Genomic DNA, 20,156 nt, shown 5'->3' on the forward strand with positions numbered 1-20,156 from the left:
AGGTGGAGGCAGAGAATGGGTTGAGAGCACAGACGGTGCAGTGTGTTGAGTGTGTGATAATGGTGTTTGCAGTGACTGACTTTTCTATTAACTTTTGAACATCAGCTGTTTGCAGTTATCTGAGTGTATTTCTGTACCCAGACTATGAAGTCTTTACTGATAAAACCTTTCCAAAATAAGAATATTTGCCAGTAACCTTTTGTGCTTCCCTAGTTGCCCATTATTGTGTTTATAGTGGCATTTAAAGCAGCGCTCTGATGTGCACAACTGTAGTCAGCAAAGATAGCAATAATAAAAGAAGACACAGAATAAACTACTCAGAATATTTTAAACAGAATATTTCATTTTAAAGGTCCCATATTATGCTATGATTTTCAGGTTCATACTTTTGGGTTTCTACTAGAGCATGTTTATATACTTTAATGGTCAGAAACTCTTTTTTTAATCATGCCTGCTGTCTGAATATACCTGTAATCAAATACAAAATACAAAGCGACCCATTTAAAATATTTATGTTCAAGTTTTAAGCTACTTTTATATAGTAGCCAATAGTTGTTACATCACAAATTCATGGAAATATTGCCAGCTGGATTAAAGGCACAGTGTCTGCATATGGATTCTGTGCATTCTTCTGTGTATTGAGCGTTTTGATATATTTGCAGTATTTATATCGCACCTACACCAGCTTTTATAGTAAATAAGACATGGAAATCTACATTTTCACAATATGGGACCTTTAATGTAAGGTGAAAAGCTGAATTTATTAGTCAATGAATTGATTGGTCGGCTGACAGAAAAAAAGTGGGGAGTGTTTGGTGATGGATTAATTGTTTAAGTAATTATTTTTAGTAAAAATGACCCAAATTGTTTGCTTTTATCTTCTCTAATGTGAAAATTTGGCGCTTTAATCTGTAATGTCTTTGAGTTTTGGACTAGTGATTGGACAAAACAACAACAGTTTTCACATTTCCCCCCACTATTTTCTAACATTTTATAGACCAAATAATCAACCGAAAAATAAAAAAAATAAACATCAGGAAAACTGATATTGAAAATTGACGGCAGTTGTCACCCTAATAAGTTCCAAATTACTGTCTCATCAGATCTGACAAAGACCAATAAGCTCTGGATGGATCTTATTATAGCTATTGGCTATTACTGGCCTGAGCCAAGTGTCTGTTGAAGAGGGCTCTGTCTGTCTGTTGAAAGAATGAATGTGTCACTCAGTTGAGTCCCTGGGCACGAGGGCAAAGAGGGGCACGAGGGCCAAGTGGCGAGCACCAAATCACTCTCCTCTACCCCGGGGCTCTGTCCGTCCCTCTCTCCTCATCCTGCGCTCCTCCCTCTCTCATGAGTTTTTTCTAATAAGCCCATGCATGATGACTATTCAAGCATGAAAACATAGTTATCTGCAAATGAATGGCTGCTCTATGCTTCATTAAAGCCTCTTTTTCCTTTCACACTCTTATTGTGACCCTCTGATATCAATTCAAAGGGCAATTAATGAATGCACACCAACTTTGAAGTCAGGGTGATTTCTGAGAGGGAGGGGGCTTGTGCGTGTGTATGTGCATGTGTGTGTGTAGGGGGGGAAGGGGTATTTGGGGTATTCCCCCCTTCAAGACCCGCTATAGCGCCTCAGCCTTCACCCGTGATGGACTAGCCACATTGAGCTGCGAGTGAGCGAGCCCCAAAGACGGTTTGAAGGGAGTGAAAGAGTGAAAAGGCCCAGCGAAGGTCAAGTAGAATGGCTCGCCTTAGAATAAGGCCCCTCTTTATCTGCTGCAAGTATGCACTATAGGCACAACAGCTGGGGGGGAAAGGGGGAGAGAGGTTGTTTTTTAATGTGCATGAGTGTGTTTGTGTGTGTTTCTGAGAAAGTGAGGAAGAATGTTGAGTGTGTGCGTTTTCCTCTCATGCATCTGTCCGTGTGTTTGCAAGCACAGTTGTTTTGAACGTGTGTATGTGCATGAGTGTGTATCAGGGTTAGGGTCTAGTGTCAAAGTTTGCAGAGGCCAGCCAGAGGCCAGCCAGAGGCCAGCCAGTGCAGCATCGATGCTACTGAAGGGGGACAGGCAGCTGTCAATCACCTGACTGATGAAGCCTGACTTTCATTCAGAGCTTTGTTAACTAATTAGCGCTGATGCTTTTGTGTTGCGTCGAGACGGAGGCTTAAAATGTGTGTTTAAGCTGTAGTCGTGCCATGCAGGAATATCTTTTGTAATGCGCTCGCTCGAAAACACCAAGCAGACGAAGAATTGTTGCATTTGATGAAATAGATTTGTGTTTAGTCGTCCAGATCTTTGAGCTTTACAGCTCAGCCTACAAAGTGCAGTGTGCAATGAAAATGACATGAATGACTGTACGGCTCTGTAGTGCTTCATTACAGTTATTTTCGTGTTTAAATAGGGATTCTCAGCCAAACCAGGAGTTCCTTAGTAATATTTACCATGTGAAAGTTGAGGTAAGAAGTAGGATCTACCCTCACCCATGTAGCATGAATGCAGCATTATACACCACTGCTTTTCTGAATGTCTCACTTGATTTTTGCTCTAAAATCTCCCAAAGTAAATAGCATGATATCACTTTTTTACTTTGTTTAAGTGTTATCACAATATTAAGGGGAAAGCAGTGGCGCTCTGTCATAGGGGTGGCCGAATAGGGCCTCTGAAAATCTTGGCACATCACCTGTTGGTTTGTGGACTCTCGTTTCGAAGCCCTGAGTTTGGCATTTTGGCTGTCTTGGTGTTTTTGGTGCCAGAAGTGACCGTACTTGAATGAGTGGGTGAAGGAAGATGAGGGGTGAATCTGATCGAAAAGCTGTGAACACAATGAGCAGAATTTAAAAAGGATGAGTTATATAAAAATCAGTCATCAGTCAGTTATGAAGGGGGGGGGGGGTCTTTTTTTCACCAGGCTGTAAACACGTTTATGTGTGCTGTAAAGTTGGAGATTTTATCATGGGGGTCTACAAGGACTGACTAGCTTCTGGAGCCAGCCTAGAGGGGCCATTCAAAGAATTGCAGTGTTTTGACGCTTCTGCCTTGGCATCGTTTTTCAGCCCCTGAGGTTGCTGCTTGTTGTAGCTCCTGAAAATTCACTTGAATTCATATGGAAGATTAATAGCTGCTGTAGTCAGTAGCAGCCAGGCAGCAGAAATACCAGAGATTAAACTGTTAAACGTCCCCCCTGTCAACTAAAAAAATAAGAATGACAGTTGACCTGCTAACAACTCACCTTTTAGGATTTCAACAAGTGCCCCACTGACTGGAGTTGTGAGTTAAAAGCCAGTGAAGAACTGCAGGGTCACAGGGCCAAAGAGGGTCACTCTCCCCCAGCGCTACACAGGAAACAGGGTTAGAAACACATTCAGCTACAAATGACAGGTAACCATTTCCTGATACCCCCCCATACACACACATCCTCAACAACTCCCATAATTCTTTGTTGACAGCTTCAGACTGCCCTTTGTCGGGTCATTTTTTTGGTTGCATAACAAGGTTGTGACTGATGACAGTTTGCTCACATCATCTTTTTGTGTGTAACACACACACACACACACACACACACACACACACAGAGCTCTGGCACACTCTCCTTTACAGGGCAGCTGTGAAGGTCGAAACTCCTCCTTAGCAAGTCAAGTGAGTTCGCCCTCGAACCCCCCTTCCTCCCACACGCATACACACACACAAAAAAAATCCACACACACCATCTTTTTTCTTAACCCAGCAGAAAGAGTCACAGATGGGTCCATAAGCTGTCAGTAAAGCCATTATCCGGCCCAGCATCTGCCTGTCTTGACTTCTATATACTGTTTAATGCAGTCGGTCAGTCACTTAGTCCCCCGGCTCCTGAATAGGAGCAGCATGGTCGGCCCGCCCAAATAAATGCTGCGTTTGTCTCCTCTGCCTTTTGTTTTGTTTTGGGTTTTTTTCGGGTAGGTGGAGAGAAGGGGGCCGACGTGTCAGAGGCTCAATTTACCCTCACTATTAACCAAACCCCCAGAAGAGTTACTGGGATGTCCAATGAGGGGTGTAAATAGTCCACATATGGTCAGTCAATTCCCCCAAGTCCCCAAAATCCAACTTTGACACATCCCCTTTCACTCCCTCTCTATCTGTCTCTCACGCTCACATGCGTGTGTGCTCGGAGCATACTGTCTCATGTCGGAGCGGACATATTTAAGCCTTTGTGTCCCCATTCGACCCCCCCTCGTAAGAAAACAGCAATGCGAAAGTCTTTCCAACAGTCTGTTTCAGCTAAACCCTCCATTCTCCTCCTTCCTCTCCTCCTTGTTTTTCTCTTCCCTGGGATGGCGTTGCACGATGGGATCCATTTTGGGCTTTCTTGGCTCCGGAGAGGTTGTTTTGGCTCGCAGTCCCATGCACTGTGTGCCTCTCAGGGCTTCAGTTTTGTTAAATTAAACAGTTTTCTTTTCTCCTCTAACCCCCTCCACCCACCTCCCCTTCCAACTGCTCCCCTCTTATTTTGCGGCTTAATGCTCCTCGGCTCCCGGGCGGTTTTATACCGAGGCTGCTGCTTTTCCAGGCCGTCTCCTGCTCAGATAATTTTACCCTTTTAAGGCTCATATTTTCTCATATTTCGATGAACTGACAAGAGTGTGCAACCCCCCGCTCCTTTCGACTGAGGTGGAGCAAAAGTATACAGAGAGAAGTTAAGTGTTTACAGGGGCTATAAATACAGCATTTTAAGATATTGCATATGTATACAGGCAGGCAGCGATATGACGGTTAGAGTGGATAATTTGATTGGCCGAGGCTATTTGACGGTGCCAAATCGATGCGATCAGATCTTAGGGATAGCGAGGCGATGACGGCAAACGGGGCACTCTGAAACCACAGGTTTACAAGGTTGGAAAAGATCCTGGGGGAGCAGAGGGAAAGGTTTCAGCCTCTTCACTCTTCTCCTCTTTGTTCAGAGGTAACATATATCCTGATGCTGATTTGGCATTATATTTCATCATTGCATAGATGATTTTGGAACGTATTGTGTGTGTGCTGACCACGCTTAAAGGCATTTTGAGCAGGGGGCGCGCTGTTAATGGACGCTAAAGTGGAGACGCCTCAGGGCTGACAAGCTCGATTAACGTAGCCTGAAAATGCATGTAGAATCAGGGGAAGCCCAGCGCTGTCGACATGTGCACACGGTCATGTGCTTGGAGTGCTGTGTGTGTGTGTGTGTGTGTGTGTGTGTGTGTGTGTGTGTGTGTTTATGAGCTCCTGAGCCAAGCTGTGGGGAGCAGTGAGCTTCAGGGGTGATTGGGAGGCTGTCCTCTGTCTTGGCACAAGTTTGCCACCAAAACACCCTCTGCACCCCATGTATCACCCCATGAATCTCCATCACCTGCCACTTTAATTTGCATTACATTATATTTTAGAATTTGAGGCATGTGGGTGATGCTTAAGCAGACATGTGTGCAGCAGTGCAACAAACTTCTATTAGGCTTTTCTTTTCACAGCAATCCAACCTCTGAAGTGTCCTTAACAGCCACACTTACAAAAAAAAAAAGTTATTGTGAATTTATCGTGAAATTGCAAAAAATATTATATTTAAAATTAGGGCTGGAATCATTGGAGGCCCCACAATACAATAATATTGCAATACTTAAGTGACAATATAATATTATTGCAATTTTGAATGTGTTTAATATGCTGAGTATTGTGATAAATCATATATTATGATTTATTACTTTTTTCAACTGCAAATTATGTCCCCACTGAAAACATTTGCCAACACCTGTTTCAGCTAATAAGATGTGAAGATTTCTGTCTTTTAATCTTAATTCAGTAATTTTTATTACCAGAAGCTTAGTTTGTATTTTTAATAGTAATAATTTATATTAGAAAAATTGGATATTTGGCATCCTTGCATTGATACAATATTGCCACACAAAAATATCACGACACTGTATTTTTCCCCACTCCTACTAAAATTGTGTAATTCTCTTATTGGTGAGGATGTCAGAAAAATGGTTATCCATCACCCAAACAAACTACATTTATTACCTAAAAGCTACAGTGAAAGTTACTTTTAATAGAGAGCTGCAATATAACATGTTGCAGTCTCATAGGAGCCATAGGAGACCATCTGGAGCATGTTTTGGGATTTAAAATTAAAAAAAAAATTAATAGTCAAGATCATAAAAGTAAATTTCTCTGCATTCATTTTATTCCCAATCAGGAGACTCTGGGAAGACTTGCTTTACCTTGTTAATATGGTCTTTAAACCTATTTTTAAATGCAAAATAATGGAATTTAAAACATGCAATTAAATATGTGATTAATCATGATTAACTATTGAAATTCAGCAATGATCCAGCAACAATTCAGCCATAATTATTGTTATTATTATTGTTTGTTAGCTAAGTTGTTAATTTGTTTTAATTTCTGAGTAGCTCTTGGTCTTGTCCATAATAAATCCAAGATAATATAAAGTAATAAAGCTTGCATAGGGTGCTAAATATGCTAGGTTCTGGCACTGCTTCAAATAGCTATATATATATATATATATATATATATATATATATATATATATATATATATATATATATATATATATATATATTTATATATTTAAAAGCAGCAGTCAGTTTAAATTTATTTTCACTCAAATTTGAATGTTTTCATGAGAAAGGGAAGGTTGTGTTCACTTTATAATAAAAGTGTCTTATGTGTCATGAGTGTATTGTGAGTCCACAATACAATTTAAAGAGACAATCATGGTTAACCCATTTTAAAATCTGTTTTCATAGTTTTTTTTTAATCATAAACATTTGTTACATCTTATTTTGACCTTTTAACAATTCACAGTAAACTCAGAAACGTATATATTTTACCAGAAAAGGCACAAACACCTGAAAAAAATTCCAAAAGAAAAAAGATGGAGAGGGTTTTCATTTCTTAGAGAGAGAAGATGGAGGAAATATTTGAGAGGGACGCACTTCCTTTTTACCTCACCTAGAGTCCATGCATTGAACAGGGCCAACACACACTGGATGCACTACGCTTCCACCAACAAGAACAACAACAAAAACCAACACAGATGCCCAGACAGACTATCCCCACGGGGACATTTACATCGGCAACAACAGCCCCTGTTACCCGTCTCTGCTGCCCTCCTCGCCCCCTCAGGTGCTCTTACAGTTCCCTCTGGAGGAAGGGGGTGTTTTTTAGGCGGGGGAAAGGGGTAGAATGCCCCCGGCTGTGCACCCACCCCCCCCAAGCCCCCTGCGGAGCCTCTTTATGCCCCCCCCACCCAGCTCCCCCGTGGGGCAGGTGACAGCCCTCCACTGTGAAGGGCCGAGGGAGCCATGACGGATTCCACAGATGGAGCGTGGAAATCGCCGGCAAAGACCTCGGCTCTTTGGAGCAACAAAGAGCCCGAGAGTCACAGAGAGAAATATGGGTGGAAAAGAGAGAGATGGGGAGAGGGGAGACAAAGAGAGGGTGAGAAGGAGGGAGAATTATAGAGAGAGGGAAGAGGGAGGAGAAGGTGGTGCTTGTTTAAGGAGGGTGGCGTGCCAAAGTGCAAAAAGTTTGCAGGGCCAATTAGGAGTTTGCTGTTGTTTGAGGTGAATAATGTGCAAGTGTGACATTTTCTTTTTTCATACATGCCGGTAGATATTTTTTATCACCTAGTGTTCCACCTGGTAGCATCACAATGTTCAGGGCATTTGCTTCATTATGTTTTTCACTGACACACCTTCCATCGTTATCGTTTCGTCCTATCGTCTTATCTGGCTGTATCTCAACATCTACTGACGAAGTGATCCCACAAAGCGAAGTGAAACAAATGAGCCTGCTCAAGTCGTCTGCACAGGATCTGATTCAGGATTGTATCCCGACTAGACTCCCGAGACTTGAGAGGTGCCACTCTGTCGCTTCTTTTGAAAAGTTCTCGAAACCCCGGTAGCAGTCATAACCGATAGGTAATTCCAAAGTGATTAAGGATTTTCCCGGCCGCCTCAGCTTTCCCAGGACCCAAATCCCTGTGAAATGCTGAGGAACGTGCATGCTGCTAAAGTTGGGGGGCATTCCTAGCGGCCCTCCTCCATGCAGAAACTGGAGGGGGAGGCTACAAAAAAAGGCCTCATCTTGTGTTTTTTTATCCATCCTGTCAAAAAGTCCACATCCCAAATTACTTCCCCACGATCAAAAAGCACAAGTCCTGTAGTCGCAAAAATGTTTGTGTCCTTTTTTTGTTTAGTTTAAAGTGACGTGTTTTTTGTTGATAAAGTTCCAAAAACAGCTGATGAATCTTAATTCACAGTGGCCATTTTAAAGTGTCTCCTCCTTTCTCTGCTGACAAGAGTTGTAGCACATCGTTCCTGTTAAAATGCTAAACTCACACACAGGTTAACAAAGAGCGAGCAATCTGCGAGTGCAAAATTGCAAGATATTCAGCAAGAGGCTTAAAGCAATGTCTCCATTTCTCTCGCTCCCCCTTTGAAAATATTTTACTTATTGCCTCCCTCATGCTTGAATGTTTCTTTACCAATTTGCTCCTAATGCATGTTAAGTTGACTCCCACTGCTATTGGTGTTGCACGGAGAAAATCGCCGAAGGGGGAGAGAGGATCAGTTTCACATGAGGGGCCCTGAGATATTTGGATTCTCTTGTATTTTATTGTTGCTTCTGAGGGGGAACTAATACAGTGTTGCACACAAAACTTCCCCTGCGCTGAGGGGGAATTCATTAAGTGTTACACAAAAAGTGCTTTGGCCTTGGTGAACTTCGAAGAGAGCCAATGGGGTGTTTGAAGTAGTGAGTTAAAAACCGAGTTGGCGGCTTATAGAGCGGAGTCCACAATAGTAGTAATACTGATCTGAGGCAGAGATGAAAAGTGGAAACACAAAAGCTGTCAGGACGCTTCATATCACTGCCGCTCAGTCAGGCCGAAGATCACTCTGACAAGTCAAAAATACAACTTATGTATTTCTCAAATTTTGAATATTGATTCCACCAATTGATTTAAAAAAAATTTTTTAAAAATAAAAGGGTTTTTTTAAGCAAAATTGACAACTATTTTTAGCTACTGCTTCTCCAATGTGAGAATTTGAAATAATTGGAAATAAATAACTTTGGGGGTTTGAACTGTTGGTTAGAAATCAGAAGTAATTTAAGGATGGCATCTTTGATTTTTTTTATGGAAATTTCATATTATTTTCTGATATTTTAATGAAAATGAAATAGTAATGAAAGTAGTAATGAAAGTCCTAGAATGTAATTTTAGGGGGATATATTTTCTCAGAAAATTAGTATTATATTTATTACTATGTTTTCATTCATTCATAATCTTGTGAAAATAAGAATCATTGCGTTACCCTGAGTTCTTTATATCTAAATATAGAGTGAATCCTCTTCCTTGTTTCTGCAGTAGCCCAGAACAAAAAAAAGATATTTTGACTTTATGTATAGGAATAATTTCCTTCCTTTTTTAAGCGCTGCATTTTTCTGACAAAATGTTTTTATGCCCTGTTTAGAATCTGGACTTGAGGCTGATGATATCTGATTGGCACCTACTTAGCTCCTACAGAAGTTGCCCACTCTGAACTGTAACTTCATACTTGCGATGAGACAGGGAAAGGAAAAGAAAGAGAAATTTAAAAAAGAAAAAAAACTGATTCATATCTACTCTTGCTTAGCTTGATTTTAGATAAGCAGACAAGCATTCAGCTGACTGAACAGTTAGTTATTCATCGCAGCAACTGCTCCTGGCTGTCAGTGCTACTGTCTACACACACACACACACACACACACACACACACACACAAATGTGCGCTCAAAGAATGGCCCCTGGATCCAAATTAGCCTTTTGTGTGGCTTTTAGTCCACCAGTCCCCCTGTGGTGCCCTGGGAATCTTGTCCAGTGGGATTATTCCATAGGCTCAGAATATTCCTCCTGAATAGAGGTCTGTTTGGCCACAGGACCACGAGGAAGAGCGATACCTTATGGTGTGTGTGTGTGTGTGTATGTGTGGAAGTGTGAATAAAAAAGAAAATAGCCACCTTCTATAACTGAAAGTGAGCAAGTGACAACAGAGGGTACATCAGTTGATTTATTGTGATGCTGCTGAATGTCACAACCACGTTCTTATCAGAAAAATACACTTAAAGCACTACAAGTTGTTGGTCTATGAGATCAGTGTGTTGCTTTGTGTGATTTTGCTGAAGCTGTTAAGTTAAGTATGTGTATTTGGGATAATCAGGAAGCAACGTCAACTTTTGCCTGATTTAACATCTGATATTGGGAGAAAATGTCATTCTGACTGTTTTCTTATTTTTCCTTTTCCTGTGTTTCAACAGCAAGTCACTCAGATGAGGGTTCGGATGTGGAGTCAGAACCTGATCTGCCGCTTAAGAGGAAGCAGCGGCGCAGTCGGACCACCTTCACAGCAGAGCAGCTGGAAGAGCTGGAGAGGGCCTTCGAGAGGACCCACTACCCCGACATTTACACCAGGGAGGAGCTCGCCCAGAGGGCCAAGCTCACAGAGGCCAGGGTCCAGGTACACGAGGGCACATATATACACTGTACCATTCATATCTACAAAATGTGTTATCCTTAAGGAGCCAACGGGTGTAAAAAAACTGATTTTACCTTGTGAAAAACAGGAATTCAAATAATGGATTTTCAAATGGGTTTCAGAAATGCTTCACAGAGAACCATGAAATCTTTAAACAGGAGTTAAAACATGAAAAAATGTTTACAAGATGCTCACATCTTCACTTCTGTCTGACCTAACACACCAACATGCACTTAATGACCTGTCCTAACTACGAGCATCCCTCACACACATACACACGCACGCGCACACGCACACGCGCACACACATACACACGTACCTCTCATCCTCACTCCCAGGGGCCCAATCTGGACTTTCCTATTTCTGATCTGGAATCCAGTAAATTCTCCTCCACAGGCTCCATATGGGAAGCGTAAGCAGGCCCAGCATGAGCCTTGTCCATATGGGCACGGCATGTCACTCACACACTCAGTGCAACCAGCGTTAACACTCCTCTAACCCACACACACACACACAACTTTTATCTCACATTTTCTCTCACTGTCCTTTTAACCTGTTACTAACGTTTTTAGTGCGATATATTTAAATGTGAGTACGTGTTCATCATTCAAACAAATTAAAGTTTTTTAATTGTAGTTGCTCTCAATGGCTTTCATTCATTTTATTGCGATTTTTCTTTTTACCTCTTAAAATGCCAGCTAATACAAGAGACGGACTGCAGCATTGTAGTCTGAGAAACACACAACACACACACACACTGATCAAACATCGTCCTTCTAGGTTTGGTTCAGCAACAGGCGGGCGAGGTGGAGGAAGCAAGCAGGAGCCAGTCAACTGATGGCATTTAATCACCTCATCCCAGGGGGTTTCCCACCTTCAGCCATGTCCAGCATCCCCCCCTACCAGCTCTCTGACAGCACCTACCCCCCCTCATCTATAGCACAAGGTAGGACATGAGACCCACTCATATAACTAATGCATTGGTTGAGAAATATATAACTGTAGCAAATAATTTTTCAGTTCAAAGTGTTCACTCCATGAACATAGGATTCAGTGGTGATGCAAATAATAAAGTAATTTTCCTTTTGATCTATTTTTTAAAAAAGGGTATCAAGCCAAAACATATTCAAAATAACTTTCTACAGAGAGACATGTAATGTAATAAAAAAAACTCAACAAAACTGTCTGTTGGCTTTTATTTTGAAGCTCTTCTCAGTCTCAGTTAACTGTATTAAAACAGTATGTCATGGAGTGCATTTTTGTGCAGTTTCTTTTTGAATTCAGTAATTCTATATCCCTCAAATGGCATTTTGAGTGAAGCATTTTTTTTCATCACATAACCTTTATTTGCTGAAATTGTTAATTTTTTCAATTATTTGGTGGATTACAATAAGCTATAGAACTGCATGAGTAAGATTTAATGAAATAATTTTGTAAAATAAAAAATATTAAAAAACTTATGAACATATACGCTACATATATTTTGAAACAACGTGTTCAAACTCAAGTCTGCATTGAATCCAGCGTTTTATTTCTGAGTTAGTTAAATTTCAGCACAGTAACAATGCTGCGGGATGTTTTGGTTTTAATTTCACTGTCACTGATCCCAGTGTTTAAACTGTCTCTGTGATGTCTTTGCTCGTGTCAGAGCCGCCCAGCACGGTGCATCGGCCCCAGCCTCTCCCTCCTTCCTCGGGCCACCAAGCCAATGGTGGTGGAGGCCAGGTAGAAGGAGGCTCTGCCTACTGCCTCGCCTCCGGACGCCACTCCTTCTCAGGCTACTCGGATAGCTTTGTGAGTGCTGGAGGACCGGCTAATCCCATGAACCCCGCCATAGGAAACGGACTCTCTCCTCAGGTGAGACGATGGCTTAAAATATGTGTATTTGAGCTAAAATCAGATATTAAACTGAGGTGAATACAGCTCAGTCAGCAAAGCAATGGACTGCGCTCCAAAAAATGATCTCATATTTATAGATGAAGATAATGTGGAACAGTTTCAGCTTTTTAGAGGAAATCTGTTAAGACAATGTGATTTCATTCCATGAAAATAATAATATTCTTAAAAGTTTTAAACACGAGTATTTCAGTTGAAAACTGATATTTGATTAATTTGAAGAAAAACACAAAGGCAATCCAAGTCAAGAGATTTAAGCTGGTGTTTTTTTTCCCCCCAGTGTATTAATTTGACAGGAATAAGACTTGTGTGTTTGACACTGTACACGCCTCGAGAGACTAAGATAGTTTTACTTGCACGGATAATACCCAGAACACGCCACAGCAGAGCTGGGCAGATTTAGAGTTGAACATGATTTCAAAGAGTTGAACGCGGTGGAGGTATGCATGATTTAACCCGTCAGACACACAGCTTCACACAATACGTCAAGAGCTTTAAAAAAATCAAACACTCTTCTCAAGTAATATTTCACCCAGGTGGGCAACACATAAGTGCACACGCACGCCGCTCACTGATTCACTCCAAATGCACGCTCCTCTGCAGTTCTGCAGGATGGGTCACTCCCTGTTGGAGCAGAAAAGTGAGATGACTCTAGGAGGACAGAGGACAATTGAGCGTGTGACAAATTAGAAGTGAAAAGACAATTACAGCCAATTATCCAGGCATGAAGTCCCAAGGTCCCTGCACCTAGACAGAGGGTACAGCAGAGGAGACAGAGGAGTTAGAGACCCTAACAGGCAGAAAATGAGATTTCAGCCTGACGCAGTCTGACTCCTCAGAGAACAGGCCGCAGCGCTGTGAACACAGACACACACTCACATGAACACACATTCACAGGTCCACATAATTACAGGTACACACACATACACACACACACACAGTGTAGATAATTGATCAACTCCATGACATTTTGAGGATCAGTTAAGGATTTTGCAACATCTTTTACACAAATATTACACGACATGGTTGAGCAGCATGGCTGAGTCAACTTTTCAACATTCTGTTTAGATCGGAAGATTGCTGCATTTTTAAAAATAATTTCCAATATAGAAGCAAAACATTGAACAAGGAGCAAGTTAAACTTAAAATTAAGTTCACACTACTTTTTTTTTTTAACCCTTTAAACTCTATAGAATAGAAATCTTCCACCAGTGCCTATACTGGTACTTTGCTTATTGTGTTTTTCATTTTGTAGAGTATCTTTAAATGCTTCAAATTTCTAAAATGTGTACAACCTAAAATAAAATGTTATGTAAGCCACTAAACCACATCAACTGATTAAAGTATTGAAATTGTGTCACTAAAAAAATAAATACAAAAATCTGACGTTTTTCATCAGAATTTGCAAAATTTTAAAAAATCTACGTACTGATCCAAAAGATTTGTAAATTTAGAAACAAAAAGAAAAAAAATTTAACACCCCATCAGTTATTTGAATTATGTACATCATTTAATTTTTGATGTATGCTCATTTTTATGAGCAGGGTGCAAAGACGTTTTGATAGATTTGTCATTCATTCCACGGGCACCACAGTGGGTTTTTGCTAGATTTGCACGACACGTAACATAGCGTAATGACGTCATCATGAGCATACAACATGATAACACAGAAGACAGACGCTTTAATTTTCTGTTGCAGAAATAATTAATGCTGTGGCTATTATGATTCTTATTTTACATCTATTTAAACATTATCATGCAAACAATGATCTTCTGTAGCCTGTCTTAAGATGTCTGTTTTTAAAGGGTTAATTTCTGGCCATTTTATTTTATGTCTTTAGGGTAACAGATGTGTGGATTTTCAGGGAGAATGCAGTGGACATGTCCCCCTCAATGTTTAAAACATGTGCATTTGTCCCTCCCCCAGTGAAAACATGCTGCTGATTATTTGTATTTTGACAAAATTAAAGACATTTCCACTTTAAACTGCTACAAAAAAGGCACACTGGTGCATAAAAAAACAGAATGCAGAGAATTTATTTTTTGATGCTCAAAATTTCCTGGCGGAAGACCCCCAACCCTGCGTTGTATATGCCCCAGCAATGTTGAAACAAAACCTGCACCCTTGAGTGTGTGTTGTCAGAGCGTCCCTTCCTCTGAAAAATGCTATTTTCAAAGTCTGTCCTCATGCTTTTACTTTTACACATACAGGCTTTCAAACATACAGAGATGCACTGCTGCATGAATAAAACATGCACTAACTATACTTTACAAACAGTGTTGTGCATTGAGGCAGCAAGAGACAGCATCCTCATGCTCATGTATGTGTGCACAAACACCGACTCCCCGCTATGCTCTAGCCTCAAGGGAAGCCTCCTGTGATTGCATTCTTAAAATGTTTGCCTGAACATTCCTCCTCGTGAACGCAAAGGTTCTCATTTATTTGTATATATTTCGTACAGCGGCGGAGGAATGTCCCATCTCAGATGTTCCCCCCGCCCCCATCCCGACATTCTTCCTCGCTAACTCCTGGACGCACTGATTCAGGCCGCTGGCAACGGCGTAGTTCCAATATGAAACACCCTGGATGGGCCGGCCAGCAGGCATCTCATGAGGCAGGGAGAGGCGCAGGAGAGAGGGATGATGGGGTTTGGATAAAGAGATAAGAGCAAACAGACAGCAGCACACGAAAGTCACCAAAGTGAAATATCAGTTCAAAGAGCGTGTATCTCTGCCCCCTGTGGCTTATCGAAGCCAAAGCGTATCTTTACACGCTGCTTAAACCAAGCCCTCCAAACGCAGGTTAATTTTTTAGGAAACTGTTAGCGGGCATGAGAGGAAACACAACTCCCCTCTCCAAATCAACATGGACTCCTCCATTCACCTCCCCTACTTGGGAAATGATTTAAGCAGGACCATGTGTGTGTGTGGATGTAGAATAATATGTCACTTAGAGGGCCAAGAGGAGCCAAAGAGCAGCGTACCTGCTTCTTATTAGGACAACTGGAGGAGCCTGGAGGCCTCTGCTCTGTCGAGGAGGAGGTGGGATACGATACATTTAGAGGTAGCAGATTCAGTTAGACTTACTTTCATAAGTGATAAAGCCGGTCTCAATTTCTTATTAACGGTTTACTGAGCGCTTTGATGATGGACAGGTAAAGTCAGCGAGCATTGAAGAGGGGGGGTCGGTGGTATCAAGTCTGTTTTGAAACCAGTTGAAACACTTTGCCCCACGGCTCTTTTCCGTCCTTTGCTGGCCACAGAATATTCCCCCAAATTTGATTATCTGGTCGCTAATAAAGACCAGGTCACGGATTTCTCAAACTGCAGATCTATTCCGAGGCAGAGCAGAGCCGGGCTCACACAGACCCTTCTTTTGTGTTATCGTTGTCGGCATATCTTCCTCTGAGATAAGTTGTTATCTTGTGAAATGGGTTTTTGGAGCAGTGTCAAAAAGGAATTTAAGAATAAGTGGAGGCGCGGATCAGAGACAAATTGCTTAATTCTTCCTCTCTGGTGCTATCTCTGTCTGGGACGGGCTTGCTGGGAGCCTTTTGATGTCCGCGACAGGGGGATTTCCTTTGTGTGTCTGGGTGTGTGTGTTTGTTTTGGTGTCTGTGTTGATATATGTTACACACACTCCTGTGCTTGCATATGTTAAAGAGATATTTAATATGTTATAAAAGCTTGTCAGAAACCAGAGGTGGGACTGAATAATTGTTTTGCAAGTCACAACTCTCAAGTCTTTGCACTCAAATTCCAAGTCAAGACTGGAAAGTGTCGAGTCACGTTGCAGGTCAAGACTGACAAATCCAGAGTCAAGTCCCAAATCAAGACAAGTCCTGGGTCAAGTCTCAAATCCTAACCTTGGAATTTCGAGTCCTAAAAAAGTAATAATGCACTTGTTACCAAATGTTATGCTGTTTTAACAACCATACTTGATAAATGAACTCTAAAAAACTCATAAATGCTTTTAGAAAGCAGTAATTTCTTAAAATAAGTGCAACTAAACTTGATTTTAAAAAAGTTGTGCTGACACTGCACTTTCATTGCATATAGCATGATTAACCAGTACCACAATCGTATACATTTAATATGTTCTGTCCTATCTTGTTGTATAATGTAAATGCAAATGTTGTAAAATAGTAAATGGAGTACGTGGATGTCATACACGATATCGCCAACCTTAATACACTCTGTAAGCTTTTGGTTTAGGGAAGTGTATGAAGTATTTTTCAGTCCAAAGGCTCAAGTCTAAGTAAAGTCAAGAGGAATCATTGGTGTTAAAGTCCAAGCCAAGTGTTTCTTGATTTTTATTTTGTGAAGTCATCAAATTTGACTTGAATTAAAGTCATGTGATTTGAGTCCACACCCGACTGCCAGAAGCTAAAGACAACAGAAAACATGTCTTTCACATAGGATGCTCCTATTGTTGAAAACAAAGTCACTTTTTTGGGGTAAGGACTGGGGTTGGGGCCAGCGGTGAAAATGTTTTTCATAATTCCATCGATTAAATCTACATGAGCAAACAAATGGACAGCAAAATGCAAAAAAAAAAAAAAGCTTATCCAGCTTCTTTCAGCATAACTGCAAGTGCTACTAACATTACAGTCCCTCACAGTGCTCTGACAGTACACCAAACACACCCCACAGCCAATTAAATTTTCTCTCTCCTACATTCCTTCTGATCAGGTGATGGGTCTGCTGAACCCGGGCGGTGTGCCTCATCAGCCCCAAAGCGACTACGCCATCTCCCCTCTGACGGGCGGCCTGGAGCCTCCTGCTGGCATGGCCGCCAGCTGCAGCCAGCGCATGGATCACATCAAGGGCCTGGAGGGTCTCACCAGTGTTCCCTCCATGTCGGCTCTGCCCTCCCTGCCCAGCTCCCAGTCCTACTGCCCGCCTTCCTACAGCTCACCGGGCTACACCGTCGACCATGTGGCGTCCTACCAGTACGGCCAGTACGGACAAAGTAAGGTCAATAGACTTCCCCTTTATATTCTCACCATTTACAGCTGCGCCTACACCTGCACAAGCAAAGAAAACGTTTATACCATATGTACAGAAAGTAGTCTTTGCTTACACATTTACTCATAGAAAAGGCCTATGGAGAGCTTTACAGAGCTGTTAATGAAATAAAAAAACAGAAAACACCAGCAGCAACATATGTAAAAGCAATAAAATCTCAGGAAGAATCAGACAAATATGAAATATACATTATGTAGCAGGTTTAGCTTCCACGTTTTTCCAAGTTTCAGCCATGCAGTACAGATAAAACAGAGCTTTTACTTACATCTGGTGCAATAAATGTTATTGTGCACTGTTTGTATTAACCCTTCAATGAGCAGGCACATGTAAATATTTTTGAAAGTGAGTTAATTGCTATTTTCTAATGTATTTAGGCTAAGATAACAGGATTTCATGATTTATTTATTTATTTATTTTCAAAATACAAATTGTATCTCCTGAGATACATTGCCCATTTAGGGGATAAATATCCTCTTTATTCAAAAGATTATATAGCAACTTCTAAAACATTTTATTAACAATTAATTTGCTACTTTCTCTTATGTTTTGCATAATAAGTTTTTTAAAAAGTGAACAATGGTTATTTATATAAAGTATGGTTTGAACGCTTGACACAAATCTAGTCTTTGAATAAACAACAACCAATTAAAATTTATAGACAAAACATTTAATTCCTGTTTTTATACGTACATCTTCACTGTGGTGCTCCTACACTATCAATACCCTATTATAGATCGTTTTAGTTAGTAGAGTCAAGAATTTATCTGGTGCAGTGAAGCAAATTGGCGTAGCAGCAAAATAGCAAAATAACAATATGAATTCTGATTTTATGCCCTCATCTGGGCAACGTATCCACCAGGATACAGACATTTAATACCTAATTATCAAAGTTCCTATAATACAAATCCTTATTCTTCAACGTGAACATATAAAATCATCTATAAGAAACAATTTTATAAAACAAAATTTCCCCCCAAAATGTAATAAACATGAAAAACAACAACACGTACCTCATGGCCATCGACTTTGTTCAGGTGGGATTACATTTTGGATTTTGCTATGATGAGTCTATTTTTGAATGTTGGCATCCCCCCCTACTGCCTGTGAAATGACTGTATCCCCTGGATACAGAAAACATTGAAGGGTACATAAATAATAATGTGGGTGGTCGAGGTGGAGCAAATTTTAACTACCTTATGTACTTTTGGAAAGTTTAACCAAAAACATTTATCATATCTAAGAGCTGATCATATGATTTGTGTATAAAATCTATATTTGCAAACTGGAAACTAGCTGTCAAAAAGATATAGTGGAGTTAAAGGTACAATGTTTACATCCAAAAAATAGCATACAAGAGACAGATAGAATAATCTCGTGAAGCCAAGTATCTCAAAATTGTGCTCAGTAAATATACTTAGTTACTTTCCACCACTGTCACTGTTAACTGACTCCATTATCACTGACTGCACTGAGTTTAAATTCTTTATGTGATGCTTGACCTACTTTTTCAGTACCTATCCTGGCCCTGAAAACGTAAATCATATTGAATACTGTAGTTTAAGAGTGTGGTGTACGTGTGAGTACATTTGCAGGCTGAACATTTTGGGGCTTATAACCCAGATAAATTATGTTTTCAGTGGTCCTCATTGTTTTTGTTTTCCGCTTTTAGTTAGTGTTCATGCAAAATGGGTTTGAACAAACTTAGCTGACTCCCGGGAGAAACTTAATGTCCAGAGAGCACGGAGCGGAAACCGAGAGGAAAAGCAAAACCACTGACATAGCTCAATTTACGGGCAGTGTAAAATTACACAGCTATAGCTTGATTCAGTCATGATAAACTCGTTTTGTAATTATATTAATGAATTTTTAAGTGCTGCTGTCTGCAGCAAAGTCTTAAAATGTCTTAAACTCATTTTATGTATGCATGTATAAATAAATAGTCTTAAATTTGAATTTGTGAGGTCTTAATTGCCACAAATGTTATCTAGTTTCATTTATCCAACTTTTAATTTCGTTATGTTAAAATTATTCACGCTATTCTGCAAGAAATGCAAAGCTTCTGATGTCAGACAACTTTAAACTCTGAACTAAGTGTAGATTAACATAACTCTCTCTAAGAGGATATATGTATCTTTATACTTACCTACAATGCTTGAATAAATAAATAAAAATAAGTCCTATATTTGGTCAAAAATTAACTTGAAAATGCATTAAAGTAGACGTAAGTAGACACCATGAGCATTACTTGTAGTTGTGTCGCTGTTGCAATTGCTGATATGTTTTATAAATAACTTGTGTTATCTATCAAAATTTGAAAAAAAAAAGTATTTTTAAAATATGTTCGTCTCTGGGCTTAGAGATCATGTGACCACAGAACAACAAAGCCACAGGATTGTTGTTTTTTTTAATTGATTGATTGATTTATTTTTTTGATCTATGACCTGAAGCAATTGAAGACTCTTCCAATAGTTCAAACCGCTGACTGATTTTAGAGTGGCCTTTCACCTATTTTCAGCGAAAGAATTTAGATGAAAATCTAAACCGAGCCAGCCGATACAGTGCATGAATCGGGTGTTCTGGTAGTGAGACACATATCTTGTAACCGCAAATTCCTTGCTTTGAATCCAGGGATGGAAAAAAAAACTGTATAAAACACAGCACAGGTCGCTGCTTGTTAAAGGTAGCT

The 20,156-nt window shown here is 40.4% G+C and overlaps 1 protein-coding gene across 7 annotated transcripts in view; it reads left to right on the plus strand.

Annotated features, from left to right (window-relative positions):
* The window catches only part of pax3b (paired box 3b), a 44,403-nt gene that overhangs the window by 8,911 nt on the left and 15,336 nt on the right, over positions 1-20,156 (plus strand). For 5 of the 7 annotated variants that reach the window (XM_088078591.1, XM_088078590.1, XM_042486875.2 and 2 more), the window contains exons 5-8: positions 10,329-10,528; positions 11,327-11,492; positions 12,195-12,403; positions 17,135-17,414. In XM_088078591.1, coding sequence (XP_087934717.1) covers positions 10,329-10,528; positions 11,327-11,492; positions 12,195-12,403; positions 17,135-17,414 — 855 coding nt within the window. Of the gene's footprint in view, positions 1-10,328; positions 10,529-11,326; positions 11,493-12,194; positions 12,404-17,134; positions 17,420-20,156 lie in introns of all 7 variants that reach the window. The other 2 variants (XM_088078592.1, XM_042486874.2) reach the window with 1 other exon arrangement.

Source organism: Plectropomus leopardus, chromosome 6 (assembly GCF_026936395.1).
Source record: "Plectropomus leopardus strain MGB_pleo_1.0 chromosome 6, ASM2693639v1, whole genome shotgun sequence".
NCBI classification, from domain to species: Eukaryota; Metazoa; Chordata; class Actinopteri; order Perciformes; family Serranidae; genus Plectropomus; species Plectropomus leopardus.